The sequence below is a fragment of the Accipiter gentilis genome, chromosome 32 (genome assembly GCF_929443795.1).
Source record: "Accipiter gentilis chromosome 32, bAccGen1.1, whole genome shotgun sequence".
NCBI lineage: Eukaryota > Metazoa > Chordata > Aves > Accipitriformes > Accipitridae > Astur > Astur gentilis.
In genome coordinates, this window is record NC_064911.1 from 7,814,057 (window position 1) to 7,831,436 (window position 17,380).

The 17,380-nt window shown below is 38.6% G+C and overlaps 1 protein-coding gene across 5 annotated transcripts in view; it reads right to left on the reverse strand.

Moving 5' to 3' along the window:
• Window positions 1-17,380, reverse strand: part of DSCAM (DS cell adhesion molecule) — a 491,765-nt gene that overhangs the window by 189,928 nt on the left and 284,457 nt on the right. For all 5 annotated transcript variants that reach the window (XM_049835149.1, XM_049835148.1, XM_049835150.1 and 2 more), the window contains exon 4: window positions 3,008-3,154. In XM_049835149.1, coding sequence (XP_049691106.1) covers window positions 3,008-3,154 — 147 coding nt within the window. The remainder of the gene's footprint in view (window positions 1-3,007; window positions 3,155-17,380) is intronic.

The following is a 17,380-nucleotide window of genomic DNA, read 5'->3' on the forward strand; positions in this document are numbered from 1 at the left end:
GGATGTCCCTGGAAGAGACTGCTATTTAGAGCTCCTACATTGCATATGTTCCAGTTAAAGGAAAAAAGAAAAAAAAAAAAAAGAAAAGAAAAAAAAAGAAAAAAATAAACCACAAGGAAAAAAGCACAAAAGAAATCCCAAGGTTCATTTGCAATCACCTGCAATGAGGCAAATAGCAAAGTAACATAACCCAATTCCAATATGTGGTGTGTACTCTTTTGAATTATTATTTTACTATGCTTTAACAGTCAGCTGCAAATGACTTCTAGCAAGGACAACAGCAGAAAAACTGAGGCAAAATACTGTTCTAAAATATTCTACTTCGGATTTTCTTTGAAGGACAGAGCAAGAAACTCATCACTTTTTCAAAATCATAAGGATTTTTGGAGGGTGAGGGTTAAAAAATGGTAAAAATTTTGGGAGCTGGGATTCATGGCTGGACAAAATTATTTTTAGGAAAAACATGCTATAATGGGCATTAGAGGAATATTCTGTAGGATGTTAATGGCCTTGGTTTTAATTTTATTTAGAAAGGCCACATGATTTCAAGGAGATATTCTTACTCCAAATGAAATTTGGAACTTTGCTTTGTTCATAGGCACACTACTTATTCACATGTGTATTTGCTATTATATGTACATTACCTTTCTCACTCTTTCAAACAATAACAAAGCTTAACTTGTATTAAAAATATGGTCAAGAGACTGTGATCAATACTGACCACAAACTATTTCATTCCCAAATAAGCAGAGAATATTTATGGATGTAAAAGGCAGGCAAAAATGTAGGTCTCATGCAAGCAGACCATTCACAACTATGTTCATGGATTCTCTGATCTCCATTCTTAAAGGAATCACTATTTTAAAATATAAATTCCAGTAAAGGAAAAACAAAACCTGTTAGAGAAATATTAAGACAGAAACTCTTGCCCACAATTGCTGCACTTGTTCAGTAGACTAACAGGACTGGAAATCAGACCCCAATATAGATCTGACAGAGAACAATTAACCCCATTGAATTAAAAAAAGCCAGGTGTTGCACAGAGGTGAAATTTCCTGGTTTTATTTGGTCTGTGGAGGAGAAGAGAAAAGGGAACTCCAGACACAGCACATCTTTTAGGGTGATTGTCCTGAATTACAAACAAGACAGAGCTTTCATTTTTCCCCTTTTGTTCAGTGAAGTAACTAGAAATTTTCCCGTGGTAACCAAGATACAAGCCTGATTTTATTTATGTTACCACTGGCTCAGACTTAGCATGATTTCATACGGAAGCAGACCATATTATGGAGCCAGCTAGAAGGATAGGACCCTGCCTATCCTTATAAGACCAAAGCAGGCAGATTATTGTGCAGGAAAACTACTTCTTCATGTGGCTGGAAAAAGCAGAGGCAAGAGTTTTACCCACAGGAGACACGTATCAAAAAGAAGAAACTCCTGCATCTGACTGGTAAGTGATTCTAACCTGAACAATCACACTATTTTTTTTATCATTAGCATATTTAAGCATATTTAACACACTGACTTGTGTGTTCAGAGGGCTCCAGAATCCTTCAGCAATGACCGTTGTGGAGGAGGGCAGTAAGTATGTTACTAATGGAAACCCCTGTGCCCACCTCTGTCTCCCTTAGTTAGGGCTCTCGAACAGAGGGTGGAGAGCTGAGACCTAATCACTAGATTATTTCTTTTTCTGACAAAAAAAGACCAAAAGACAAGAGGACAAGGTCAGAAGGAGAATGACCCCACTGACTGTTAGATTGTATAAGGTCACCATACCCTGACTGATCTTTAGGGCAACTTAGTGAAAAGGAGAAAAAGCTCTGTGGGGCTTTCAGTGGGACGGTGGGCATGTCTTCTGTACGGGAAGGATACAGGGAGACAGAAGACAGATACAGTCCTAGCTAACTCTATAGATGTGGGAATACAGTTGCAGATTTGCTCACATGCAAACAGAGGGTACAGTTACAGGCACCCAGCAAATGAGGGAGAAGGGGAGGTGGAGAAGAGCTAACCCTATACAGAGATGTTTGAGAGCAAGTTCCAAACCCACACCTGGGGTCAGCTCCTCCTTCTCACCTCACTCACAACTGGCACCTCCTCTCACTGAGGCAAAATGGGGAGAAGGTGGGAGTGGAGCAGCACCATACCGACAGCCATAAGTGTTTAGCGTGTGTGTGTGTGGGAACCCAACAGTCCATTACAACAATTAGGAGGTGATTTACGATTACAAGGAAAAGTTAAAATAACCCCGATACTTTCTCATTTTGCTACCTGCTGCATGAGGCCATTTGCCCTGGGACTCTTAGCTCTACCCACGGACACCACCAGCTAACCCTCCTGTCTACCTGCAGCACCCTGGGTGGACTGGGACAGATCAGGTACCCCTTCTGGCTGGAGATCCCTCCTGAAAGCAGGGAAACACACTGTTTTCCCCAGGGAAGGAGTGTGATGAATGAAAAGGAAGGCTGAAATGCACCTGAGCTAACCTGAGACTCCTGCAGTGGAAATATCTACAGCTGAGCTAAATGTCCTGTGCTCCTGCTATGGTTAACAGAGAAAGAGGCACCATGGGGCAATTCATCTCACTTCAAAGTGGGCAGCTGAAGCAGGTCAGATACACTACCCCTAAAAGTGTTCCTCTCCTTTGGTTACAGAGGGAAGTTAAGGTGACTAGATACTTTCACTGTGCAAGTCTATTTTTAATGGGATGAATCCCATACACAGTCCTTTTACAAAGTTCTCTAAACCTACTAAAAATCACTGTACTAAATGCCAGTGGTCCCTACAGGCTCTCCGGAAATATCTAATAGGAGGTGAAAAACAGTAAAAGGGATTTTAAAATGGGACATTTTATTTTGCAGCAGCAGCTCGCTGCTGACCACTTCTACCTTTCATTTGATAGACAACTTGGTTGTTAGTGCATATGGGCACAAGAACCTGCCTTGCCAGTTTAGCACACTAGAGAGAGGCATATACAGTAGTTAATTTAACATGATATATGAAGGAGTACCTGATACAAAAAGTCTTGCACTGTTGCTTTGCCGTGTTTCTCCAGTGTATTTGTGCCTTGTGATACATCGGTAATTGTACAGTCCATCTTCATTCTGTACGTCTAAAATATACAAGGCTCCCGTGGATGTGATGAGAAATCTAGGTCCTGAAAGACACAAGAATTTGCAGTGTTTAAAATATCTGCAGGTTCTTACTGTATTCTCCTTGCTCACACTGGGGGATGGATGACACAGGCTGGAGGGTTCTGAAGGTTTTTTGCCAGATTCTAGAAACTGCCAATTATAACTTTACTAAGTACTCACTGCAAATGCATATAAAGATATTCATTCATGTGCACTTCTTATAAAAAAGATAGGGATCTGTAAGGAAAATGCAAGGAATGAAGGAAAGAAATGCACCATCATCTATATCACAATCAACAAACAATATTCAAGAGGTAACTGAAATAAAATACAGGGTGAAGAACCAATGCAGAATTTAATCCAGTTTAATTCAATACTGTAGAGTGATATGATGGCAATTGACCAGCAGAGCTGTACGTGTTAGAAAGACAGTCTGGGACGGCATGCATAATTAAACAATGTTAGCCAAAAATGACATCTGTTGTCCAGGTACACCAGAAAACTGCGAAAAAACAGATCAGAAAAAGTAAAACTAAAGGGATCAGTGAAAACAAGAGAAACTCACAAAAGGAGGAAGTTTTTACCCCAAGAATATGGGACACATTTGCTAAAGGATTCCGGCCATAAGAGCCATGTACTGCACAGCCCCACTCCACAGCCTGCTGCAGGTGTGATGGGGAAACAAGGACAGCAAAACCAGCCTTGCTGATGTTGCCTACACCACTGACCCCAGTGAGGCGGTACATACCTGTGCTAGCTGCAAGCTAGACAGCACAAGTGTCAGGAACAGTCCCACCCCACCCTGTCCGTGTTTCATGTGGGCTAATGCTCCCCAGCGCTCAGTAGGACAGGCTGAGCTCCCTGCAGTTCAGTACTTCCATGGCCAAGCTACTGGCAGAAGATGAGATAATACATTATCTGATCTGCTGTGGACTTTTTTTTTTAATAATATTGCAGTCTGTGATTAGAGAAGCACAATATAAGCAGGTAGACAGACTCTGTGTCTAAAAGAAGGGCTTAAATAAATAGCACAGGATGTGTTATTTAATACCCAAAGATTTTATTTTTTTTTTAAATTCTACAGAGAAAGGTTTATTTCAGGAAGAAAATTAAGTCTTGCAAAATGACTGCCCTCTAAACCTGAACAAGACTGACATGTTCATGGTCACCGTTTCTCCCAGTGTTCATTCAAATTGAAAATAATATAGTTGAAATTCTCTTCAAACATGTATTTTTTTATTATTAACTCTAGAATATGTGGAAAACATCATGGTACGTATGTACACATGTGCAATTTTGATCATTTGACACCTGCACAAATGCCTCTGTTCTGTTGTAACTGCATGTTCTAAAAGCAAGGACACAAATAACTAACATCTACGTGGTACATGTTTACTCTAAAGCTTTTCCCATATTACAATAAATGGAAGTAATGTGGTTAGAATGCATTGCAAACTTGGGCCTCACCTGGTCACTCTTTCCATTTAAAAAATACTGCAGTCTAAGCTATGCATGCTATTCTAAAACTTTATGCTGGAGAAAATGTTAATATCTTTTCTTTCTTTTTTGTTTGCTATTTTTTCTCTAGTAGCTGGTAGCTCTTACAATATACATACCCCTACCTATGTATTATAAAACATTCCTGGCTCCAAAATTACGGGAGAGAATACACAAAGATGAAAGCCATCATGAACTAATATTCAGTAACAGGCAGTAAAAAATATTTCCTTTTCTTCAGAGCTCTGTTTGAGCAATGACTTTTTAATAATTAAGTGTAGTCAGGGTGCTTGCTCACAAATGCATCAGTGGGAAAGCAATCCAGCAGAGAAAAGACGGAAAGGAAAAGGTATCATTACAAAGGGCAATCTCCTTTAAACCACAATCTGAAAGAAATGGAAAAAAAATAATTCTAACAAGCATTTAATGTCACGGGACAGGACTGACCCTGAGAGCAGAGAATATTGAATAAAGCAACAGAAGCCTACCTCTCTCATCCTTGTATGCATACTGTATTATAAAATAATCACACTGGTGACTTGTCTTGGTCGGCCCTGTTCTCCTGAAGGTCAAGGCACAAGCATGGAAGCAGTTAGGTCACAACTTTGGAAAAGCATAAACCACACTGCACATACCCTTCTGAAGTACCTTGTTTGTTCTAATAACATGTGCTATTACTAAGAAGTATATTAACAAGATAAATCCCTGGAGTGGAGGCATAGAAGATGTTGAGCTACTTGCCAGCTACTGAAGGAGAAGAGCTGGGCAAGGGAAGGTGTGAAGGAGGAGGGAAGACTGGATGGCAAGAGCACTCTCCTCAGCCATGAGCAACACTATATTCCAGCCGAGGGAGGTTTAGAGGCTGGGGAAGTTCCTTCTTATACAGAGGCCGTATTGACTTCATATGCCTCTGGAAGTTTAATTGCTTGCATACAGCAGGCTTGTGTTTCAACACAAATTACTTATAAACAAATGTACTGTTGAGAGTAGCAGGAAAAGCACCTGAATATGTAATTTTTCAGTTTCACAGCCAGGTGTCTGAAATATGGCATTGAAATGGTTACACAAGAAAAGCAAAGCTATCTTGCATCTTGTATTTTAAGACATTAGTTATAATGTTTGGAGGAAATGATATAGACAGTTAATAACAATAAGTTAAACCAATAAAATATGCTTCTCAATTACTAATAAGTTATTTGCTAGTCACAAAATAGCTTGGCTTGACCAAACATGCTAATAAGGTATTCTACATATACCAGACAGCTAACAGCTACCTACTAGCAACCAGAAAGCATAGTCTGTAAATGTGCAGGCAATCACCTAGTGAACCCCCTTAACAATCACAGGATTGTCCTTTACTTGCTGTCAGTCATACAGGCCAGCTCCAAAGCCACAACAAAGAAAATCCTACTGCCACTTAAGGTTGCAGGCTCATAATGATTCATACGAAGAAGTGCTTCCTGTTGGTCAGGGAATACTTCTTTTTTTTTGGTTCTTTTTTTTTTTTTTTTTTTGTTGATCCTCACACTGTAACTCCTAGGTATAACGTAATGTCCTATGTTGAGTATTTCTTCCTTTTCCTTTCACAGTCCACAATTACTCAGACATAAACATTTGTGCCATTCTACCCTATCTCCTCATCGCGTAGGTACTCAGCATCTGTACCCTTTAACAAGGTTTACCTAATTCTAGGTTAGAAGGATATTTAGAATGTTGGTGTGAAAACCAAGGGCTGTTTGACCTCTGCGTCACATGCAGATAGATGCAGCACTACTGAAATATCCATAAAGAAAGTCTACCTTTGCCAAGAAATATGTTATAAGGATTACAGGTAATTAAAGGACAGTTGTCTCCCTTAGTCTGTAGGCAGCATAAAATGACAGCTTCAGGAGATAGGAATCACATTTAAGGACTTCAGTTGGGGTTAATGATGGGTGTGCAGCAAAGGTAATCTCTTCTTGCTTCTGTTTCCAGCTATGTGAGCATTAACCAGCTCTGTATTTTAGACAGCACAGCCAGTTCAGACGTGTGCTTGCCCACAGCAATGCCATTCGGCTGGCAGGGCTGCCAGGCTGCTGAACCAGCACTGCGTATACCGTGCAGACATGTCCTCTACAGCCCCATCAAGGCTTAGATCGGACTTTTCAAGCTGGTATGTAACCCCATTACCAAACTATACAGGGGTAGATGTTGGTGGAGACCCTGCTCAGCTGTCACATCACAGGATAAGGAACACATAAAAAGGTGCTACTGGGATGGTTGTGACCATTTTGGTCCCTCCAGTAAATCTGCACATGGTATGCATTTGTGTCAAGCGAGTGGAACCTAAACAGCTGAAAGGCAGAAATGTGCTCCTGGTACAATGGCTTCACGTAGCTTGCTTTTTCTGGGATCCAGTTTCACCTTTGCTAAATATACATAATTCCATTTCTACAAAGAGTCACACGGTTGGAGGTGACTAGTATGCACAAGTTTAAGTTCATACAAATGTGTTCAAACTTTAAAAATGGATTCCTTTCTCTATGCTTTTCTAAAGCTCTCACTATTTTCAGATCCTCTGCACAATTTTGAGATATGGTCTGCACAGGCCATCATTAACAATTAAATTTGTCTCTCTTCTTAGGATAAACATGAAGCAACTGTCACAGAAATTAAGTTAGAAGATTAAATTCAGAGCTTTCCTTAAAGCTGCCGAAAGCTCACCTCCTCAGTATTTCTTCCTTGTACATGTTACTGCTGCTAATACTCGCTCTGGAATCGAAAGTGGGGAAACATGGAGTGGCTACTGCCAGGCTGAATAATATGTATAGATTTGTGGGCTATTGCCAGATCCCATAGTACTGACATACTTGCAAGTGAAGCCTTCCCTCCTCAGCCCTGGAAGTGTTTTTTTTTCAGATGCAGTTGTACGTCTGGGTCAATGAGAGTGGGTACACTTATTAAAAGCCTGCCACTTAATAAAAGAGGTTTGTGAAAGCTGTGCAGAGCCAAGAAATTGTTGAGTGTTATCTTGCTATATTTTCTAGAGAAGTTATGAACATACTTGAGCTATCTAACACTGCTTAGATCATCTTCCTGTTGGAAATTACTCAGGCAATCGTATAATAAAACCTTCACTTAAAGCATTATCTAGAGATTTTTGCCTCACCCTCTTTAAAGATAACTAAAAGTAAATAGTTATTGCCACATATCAGATGTTATCCCACAGTGTACATTTCTCACCAACACACATTGTGTGTAATTGCAGGGCTAAAGCTTTTCCTTTTCCTCTCTTCTTCTTAATAGACTTTGCATACTTATGTAATGCTTTAATAACCAACCCCTCCTTCTACTGTAAAAATGCGAGACAGAAAAGATGACAGAAAAATAAAAGGGGAAATGCATGTAATTTCTGTCATCTTCTAAACGGAGAGCATTTTCATTAAAACCGACAGGCTGTCAGCTGTGACAAAGCCTAAGTGTTGAGTGTTCTGCCTTCTGTACTTCAAAAAGTGTTTAGAAATGCACCAGGATGGGGATCGACAAGCTCTTATTGCCCTGTTGATCTAGAGGAGTGCTTTCTTCTTGAGGCGCATTTAATTTAATTGCTCTTGCTTTGCTGTAACAAAGTCTAATTTTTTTGACTCACCTACTTAATATGCCAAATAAGGATTTTTTTTTTAAAATGGAACATCCTTTCAGATAAACTGAAGCTTTTTTATTTGTTTGGCTGTTTGCAGGCTTCAAGGGAGGAAGGCGAAGAAGCCTCCTTCACAACAATTAAAAAGAACACTGTCAAAATATAGCTCATAATTCCCATTTATTATTCCTCCTCAGTAGTGTTTGTATTAATGCCTTGAAAACTTGATTATAATAATTTCAGCATCTGATTTTCAGAGACATTGAAAGCTTGCATCTCTTTTTTTGCTTTCAGTGCTTTAGTGCCTTTGAAAACCTGGTCCAATATCTGTAGTATGAGTTTCATTCAAAGAGTTCAAAGGATGTTAGGAACCCTTACTACCTTTTGCCTTGGTGAGGTGGGCAAGCATAGTAACATATTACTATTTAAAATTTAAATGTTTTACAGAGAAGCCTACTGAGTGGATTGATGTACACAAGTCAGTAGAAAAACAGGGAATGGAACCCATCATTCTTTCTCCGACATCCCATCTGTCATTAATACATAACTTTGCCTCATTGCAAGACTGAAAAAACCCTATATAGATCCAAGGACTAGAAAGACCATTAGAGTCATTTATTCTCACCTTTCATGCTTCACCCATTAACTCCTGCACCAAGTCTGTACCTGGGAGTTAAGCTATAGCTTTTTTAAAAAGACATTAGTCATGATTAAAGATTTCTTGTAAGCGGAGAGCATGTGATACCCCTGGGTAAATTATTTGAATGGTTAATTATTCTCACTTTTGACAGTTAGTGTATTGTTTGTGGTCTATCTGGCTTTGACCCCAGCTATCAGATCTTACTCCGCCTTCATTAAAGATTTCCTCTGCAGTCAGAAATCTTCTGCCCTTTCAAGTACTTACAGAACATGAGGAAATTGCCTCTTAAACCATCTTTCTCCTTAATTAGTTATACAGATTGAACTTCCTAAATCATTTACTATGAATTATTCATATCTTGAAATATTCCTGTAGTTCTTGCCCAACACCTTAACTTTTTGAAGTTCTTTTTCAAGTTTGGATCATGCACATAAGTTCAGTAATGGTTCTGGTAATAGTGAATGCAAAATGTCACCACTCCTCTATACAAATTTCCTTTCCACTTACGCATCCAGGAATTATAGTAGTCCTCTTATCAGTGCTAACTTCAGTTATTCACTGAAAATTGTGATCTCCTTTTCAGAGTCATGGACTCAGAGAATAGATTTCCCCCATTCTGTCGATGCAACCTATCGTCTGTGTGTCTTGACACTACAATCGGCTGTATGAAAAACTACATGTTCAAATCAGAATTCTTTACCACAGAATCCAATCTCCCTACGCAACTCACCAAGCCATATCATCATTTGCCATTACACCAATGTTTGAACAGTTTGCATAATTTATCAACATGTCTTTCCTTAACTAAATTTCATTCATGACCTGAAACTTTAAATTTATGTCTTCATTTGAGATACTACCAAACCACTTGATTTGAAGATACATATTTCAAAGTAGTAAGACCCTGAAGAGAACAAACAGGGAAGAGGGGGAGGAAACTGGGTTGTACCTAGGCTTGGCCAACTCGAGCTAAGGGCCCCAAATTCCATGACATTTTACAAACACACCCCTCATTTTACTATCTGCTGACTAGTGCCCTAAATAACCTAGTGGCTTCATTAAAGTTGAGCTGCATTAGCAAACCATGTGTTCATTTCTCTAAGTGAGAAGAGGTCACATTAACAATTATGAAATTGCTCTTATGTAAGGTTTTTAATGCTTTCCATTAGACTGTATAATATCAGAGATTAAAATAAACTTTTACAGGTCTGAGTAATAAGTTAAAATAATTCTGTTTAGGTTTCCTATGTGAAATTGTTCTCATGTATAATTCATAAGAAAATGTGAACACTTTCCTGTTGAATTAGTGTATAATAATCTTGTATGAAAATGAGAATATTTTAAAGCTGTAACATTAATTATTCTTTTATCATGCCCTTTTCCCCCAGCATGCTTGTAGTCTTTAAATAGGAGTGATGTTATCCTCAAGATGGTTTAAAAAAATCATATTTGATTTTCACTTTGTTGGAAACACATCTAACGGCATTATGTTATTGCAGTCTAAATTGGGTTGATAGAAATTAAGAGAACAGATGGCTGTTCTAGTTGTGTGCCAAATGATAATATAGAACAAATAAACTTTTATCAGCTGTACTTGTCACCTCCGTTGGATAGAACTGCTTCTGCTAAGCAAGTTTCCAGCGTGACCTGTGCACACAAGGGGAGAAACATCCCCACAGAGCCAAAGTAGAGAGTAACCTATAACTCAGTTTTATAGCACCGCTACAACATCATTCTCAAAGCAAAACAATCTGCTGCTCTGGGCATGGAAAATGTGCTAGAAGCAGCCATGCTTAAACTGTGCCCTGAAGTCACAGTCCTGCGAATGCTTTTGATACACAAACCAAAGATTAAATGAGGAAAGAGAGGCGCGTAGGGAAAGAGGGAGGTAAGAATTTCACTTTTCCGAGCACCACTCACACAATGTACTCAGCCTACATGAGACACCTGGGGTGTTGCTCACCGTAGGTGGTGCAGATGGTCAAAACATGACTACGCTCCTCTGAGCAGCACAACCTCCCCCCAGGGATGCAGCCAAGCTCACAGGCCCTGCTAGCAGACCTTACAGAAGATAAAAACGATTTTTTTTAGCTCCTCATATTTCCTCAGCTCTGGGGTCTACCAATTGCACCTTTGGAGTTTGTTGCCCACTGCCTCTCTCCCTGTCTGGAACACAACCTGCAGCTGACTTCCAGGAGAACAGGAGCAGGAGGGAAGGCACAGCACTGTCCTACAGCCCAAGGGCAATGAACTTCTTCCTTAATCAATTGCAAAGAATTAGCCCTCCCTTGTGTTACCACCTCCACCCTTCAGGGTATCTGGTGAAGAACAAAATACTTATTTGTATTACATGGCCTGGTCTTCATCTCTCATAGTTCTGGGGTTTGATAACTGGAGAGGCCAGCATGAGTGTGAGTCAGTTTCTGGGAGAAAAATTCAGTAGCAAAGCTTCTCAAGTGCCACCGTAGTACAATGTTACTCATGAGATATTAAGGACTTTCATCTTCCTGTCTTTTCCTGACACAGGGAAAAAAATAAGCATAAAAGCCATAGCAAGAGGTTATCTGAGGCAAAGGAGGCTGCTGCATTTTTTCATCTATTGTTCCAGGCTCCTCAAAGCTCACAGAGATGTATCTCTATCATAAGACTGAGCTTGCAGGTCTGAAGTTTTCTTCAGTTCCACAGCAGCCAGTTTCCCTTCTCTTTCTTTCTTTTTTTCTTTTTGTCTTTTTTTCCCCCCCAGAATTAAATTTGAAAATTTATAAAACAAGATAAGCGGCCTTACGTGAGGTATTTTTCTATTTTATGTAGGCACATAATCTGTTTCCAATTCAATAAAAAATAACCGAGGTTATCTCTCTGCAAAGAGTTAAGGACATTTATAAACATTTCCAATCCTATGGCCTGACATGGGTCCTGTTGCAACGTAGATGGATTCTTAACTTTGCAAAATTTACATAGAACTGATAGCTCAAAACTAAGACAGATTTTTTCTTACACCACCACTGTTTACTGCCCTCACCTCTTCTACCTCAGTCAGGTCCGTCCTCAAGAAACATCTATATGGTGGCAGCTCAGTCTGAATCATTATACAAGTAAATCTGTTACTGATCAGCCACCCTGCCACTTGGCCAGTGGAGGTCAGAGCTGCTCAAAGTGTGGGAGGTCCAGTTCAACCATCATCACCATCTCTCTACAATGCCAGGAGAGGAAAGGAGCAAGGCCATGAAATATTTTCCAATTGATCCTTGAAAGTAGAAAAGCTTAAGGAGTAAAAGAGTTACCATAGAATTGCTATTATTTTGACACCTGTATCTCTAAGGAATTTTAGTGACCAACCATGTCTTTCTGCAGCTCTCCAAAGAAAGCGGATTTAGAGAAATCTAGATACTGTGGTGTTTACTTCTCCATTCCGAAGTGGCTTACCGTCTCTTATAACTTGAGATTTTACCATAGCTGTAGTTTCCAAATTTCTCTTAATGTTTTGCATGCAATATTACTAGCTAAAACAACAAACCTGCCTGTTTCTTGCATATAGAACCATAAGTTGAATAAAATTGAGAGAGAAAGAAATAAGAAAAAAAAGAAAGAAGAAAGAAAAAAGAAAGAAAAAAGGAAAAAGAAAGGAAAAGAAAAAAGAAAGGGAAAAAAACCACAAAAAAGAAAGAAAGCAAATAAAGAAAAAAGAGAGACACAGAAAGAGAAACGGGGGAGGGAGGGAAATGAAGCTCCAGTTTTTGCTTTATAAATTGAGCTGAGAGAGATTATCTGCTGAGTCAATTACAGCTTTACCATAGGAACAAGAGTCGGTACTGTGCTGGGTTCACATTCAGACAGGATGAGACCTGAACACAATGCTCAAAAATCAAATAGGTCCTGAAAGGTGGTGGTACCTGTATTCATGGTTTTAGCTGCTTCAACTGTAACATGAGTTCATTTGTGTTTCTGTAATCACAGAATAAGGAAAGACACACGAGCATTAGTGCTATTATATGTGCAGTACTATCATTTTCTGAATAAATTTGGATACTAGGATAATGGCCATTCTGAAAGCCAGATTGTTAGACAAAGTACACAAATCAGAACATATTTTATTTCCCCCTCCATGTTTCTGACACTCCAATTGTCCATACCAGTTCCACTTGAATACATATGCAGTATTCAAGTTTTATAGAGGAATAAACATGCTCTTTTTTAAAAAAAGCATAAAGAGATGCAGGAGCTGTATTTTTTGTGTACACAGACTAGGTTATGTTAATTGCTACTACTTTATGATTGGATAGTATAAACGTGACTGATCACATAATGTTTATATTTAATTGTTCACCCTCTTAATCTTTTATGAAGATATTAAGCATGAGCAGCTACAGTTCTCTACCCACTGATGTTAACTGTCAGTCCTCCAGGATATTAAATAAAACTGCCATAATCTTTAATACTGCAGTTTTAGATGATTTGAGTCCTTTCACACGTTGCTGTAGAAGCTGCTTTCCTTATTTCAGCTAGAAAGCAAGCAGATAATTTTAAATCACTAGCTAGTTTTAGGGGCTCTGATTAAAGAGGATTCAGCTTTGCCCATGATATATGGAGCTGTCTGGAGGATTAAAATTTATTCTCTCAGGCTTTTGCTGGCGCATCCCAAGCAAATAAATAGCCTGGAGCTGACCAGTGGCTTAGCACAGATAAACTTTTGCTTTACTCTTTACAACATCAAGGAACATAACCCGTCTCTCCTTCTATCTGCATGTAAATTCAAACACAAGCTTGTTAAGTAAAGGGAGAACCTCCATCTCCTCTGGCCTGAACAGCAGTTGCTTTATGTCACTATCACCAAATGCGCACCTTAATAGTTTATAGGTTTGAAGTCATTGTATATGCAGAATACGTACTGTTATAGACAATATGATCAGAATAAATCACAGCCTTGCATACACAGAATTATAAGTGCCACCAGCAGCAGAATTATTTTGACTAACTGCAAATAATCAATATTATGCTACATTAATTAGAGCAGCTGCAGCTCTGTGGCCCCACAGGTTTAACCACATTTATTCGTAGGTAGCTGTGAAGGTAATGAAGCATCTCAACCTGAAGGAACAGTTTTATGAGAAATTCAGAACAGTACTCACTTCCCTTCATGAAAAAATCTATTCAAAGATTCACAAGACATCTGAGCATTCAGAATTTTTATTTAAGTTATATGCAGTAACTAACAGACAAAGTCTCATATGGTACATTCCAGTATCATATTTTCACCTAATGACATATTTTGAGAGTGTAAAATTAGGGAAACCTAAACAGGTTAATTTGGTTTTAGGGTAATGACTTGGGAAGGAGTTATTATCTTCCTCGCTCAATTTGGAAAAGTAAACCAATGTTCTTGGGCTAAAAAATATTCAAAATATTCACTCTGGGAGGAAGTAGCTCCACTAGGAATTAGAGCTACATTAAATAATTTCCCCTGGAGATGCTTGGCTTCCCCTGGGGACAGAGTCCAGTGTTCAGTGAGTAAATTTAAAGGGAAAAAAAGCAATTAATGGTGCACATTTCTATCTTTTTGAACAAGACAATAGTGTTAAGCCTATGGAGTCACTTTTCAAGAGCTCTTTAAAAATCAAAATATTTTTTAAAATTTCCTGTACCATTAGCTGAATACTACTTTCTAGAGGAAAACTTGCCCTCTCTCATACACACTGATGTCCACTCGGAACATACCTAGCTATGGAATATGATGGGAACCTACTTCTGTCACTGGTTCACCCTTCCACACCACACAGGTGAGGCACAGAGCTCCATTTCATGCATTTTGTGATTTTAACTTCATTCAGCTCCGACTACCACTCATACACTTACCTTTTTTTATAAAAAAAATAGTCTCCTGACAAGCTAGTCCCATCTTTTAGGACTCAGTACACATTTTCCTCATAGAAACATACAGAATGTTCATTGGGTTCCTGTACGGCACGGCATCAGAACAACTGAAGAAAAGGCAGAGCATCAGGATAACAGTAGTAAGAGCAGAAATGTGTACTGTTCCATACCGCATAATGAAACAAAAGGACTCCTGTGGACCCTGACTCAATGAAATTACCCCATAAAGGAATATTAGAAAAATAGCAACTAAGTATTATACAGGATAAGTCACACATATAATCAACTTTGCTGGAAGAAAAAAAAGCACATACTGATTTTAAATTGAAAAAACTGCAGGATATTCCTAAGAATCCGATTGCAGACTGTATTGCATCAGCATACGGGGCTTTAGCATAGTGTGCATGCAGACCTCACTCTTTGTGGGTAACAAAGTTTTATAATTCTTACAACATTTCAACAATCGGAAACACTTTGAATGTGAGTTATAATGTTGTAAGTAGATATGGTTGTCACGCTATTTATTTTCTGTGCCTTGTCAAGTTAGGCTCTTCGACGGCATCTTTGGCAAACTAACTTTTTAACAATTAAAAAAGTTCAGAAAGTATAACTTTTCAGCATGAATTAAATTCACAGTATGATTCATGCTTAGCATCAACTCAAGATTAAGGGGTATTTCAATCCAACAATTTCAAAGACATACGTGAGATAAAACTAGGGAGGATGTGTAGTTCCAGACCTTCTCATAAACATTACTTTGATTCTGTACTATTATACTTTCCTTAGACTGGCAGCACAAAGAAAAATGTCATTATAAGCACAAGCATCTTTCCTTTAGAATAAATGTAAGTATTTTAGGTTTTTTATTTCTTTCTCTGAACTGCTCAGAGAATCATGACTTGGAAGCTTGTCCAGATATTAGGAACATTATGCAAATATGCCCAAATACATTTCTCAGGTAATTTTCATCATTTGCTTATTTTTATTTGATTGGGAAATTGAGGCACAGTAAAGCTAATTGATTTGCCTAATCTTGCATGTTTGTGGCAGATTTGGGAATCCTGTATCCCAGTCCTGGGCTTTGAGCATAAAAGCATCCTTTCTTACTCCTCATTTTACGTTCTGTGCCTGAAGACCTGCCAGATACTATTCAACCCTTTATGTAGGTACACAAGAAAGACACAGTTTGAATATGTAAAGCTCTGTGAATGAGCTAAATGTTACTACTATTCTACTATTTCAACTGTCGGTGTTCTCAAGCATGCTGTAGCTGTTCTGTTTGCATTGTTGCTCATTTTGCATGAAGACTTCAGAGTAAACTATTTCAAAAATATAGCCTTTGGCCAGACTAAGTTTCAGGCAAGCCTGTGTTAAACATTCTTCTGCTTTTCCTGAGCTTTTCCTGTACTTAAAGATACAATTAGTTGTACAAATGATGAAAAGCATCTATTTTGTTAACCCTCACAGCTCTATTTAGGGTTGCATGGCACCATTTATTAAGCAGTGAGAGTCACTATAATGTGTTTTCTTGTATCTTTTAAATGATGAATGTTAAGAAAACAGAGGTGTTTTAGAACAAACTACTGCAAACTCATGTCCTAAATCTTAGACTTTAGGCTGAAAGTCACACAAAACTTTTTTTCTACTTCTAAATCTTATTTTTGAAGAAGCATAGCATTAGATTAAAAACACCCCAACAAAATAAAAATGTTAAAGCAGACAAAGATCAGCATTGCCTGGACCCTAAGCAGTGTTCCTGAGCAGTCATTCTCTCTTTCTGTATTTCCACAGGCCATTAAAGAACATATTGAGTCACAGACTGACCTTGCTTGTCAGCATCTTATGATATTAGCACAGATGGCCTTCACCATGCTAACAACATTTATACATGAAGATCTTTACAATTGACATTTCTTGCATTCCCAGAAAATGCAAGCAGCATAAAGTTGCCTAAACAGGACTGACCTGACACAAATGCCTACACATGTACAGCACGTTCAGTCCATCCAAGATGTGCAGAATCTAAAGCGCGTACTTTGCACTGATGATAGACGCAATACAACTGTTGTAGCATACACAGCGTAAGTCAGACACATCCATGACCCCTTGCACAACTGTAGATGTAGAACAACGATGGCCAGCTGCATGTATGGAATTTGTCTCTAAAGGATGTGGGGATAAAATACACCTTTAAGTAGGGGAGCATAATAAAACCTGTGAACCATATATGTGAGTCTCATTTAAGCCACCAGAACATGGCTTAAAAGGGATTTTAAATCATGTACCAGTGGTCTGTTGTTCTTATTTGTGCATGACAGTTGCCTGAAAAGAGGTGTGACTCTCTATACACAGTGCTTTAAATGCATAAAGTCTAAAAGTACCCTTTTTTGGACAAATTAATCTAAAGTAAGGATATTCACCCAATTTGCTTCTATGTACTTCTTTTTCCTGAGAAAACACAGTGCAGTTTTGGGGACTTCACACTTTACGTGACCATTTAAAAAAATGCTAGTGTCGCATAAGAACATTTAAAAATAATTATCCCTATTTTTCAAAACTAGGCAGCAAAAAAGTAAGGAAGAAAAAGCTCTGAACTAAAACTATTTTTCTCCTCTTTCCTTA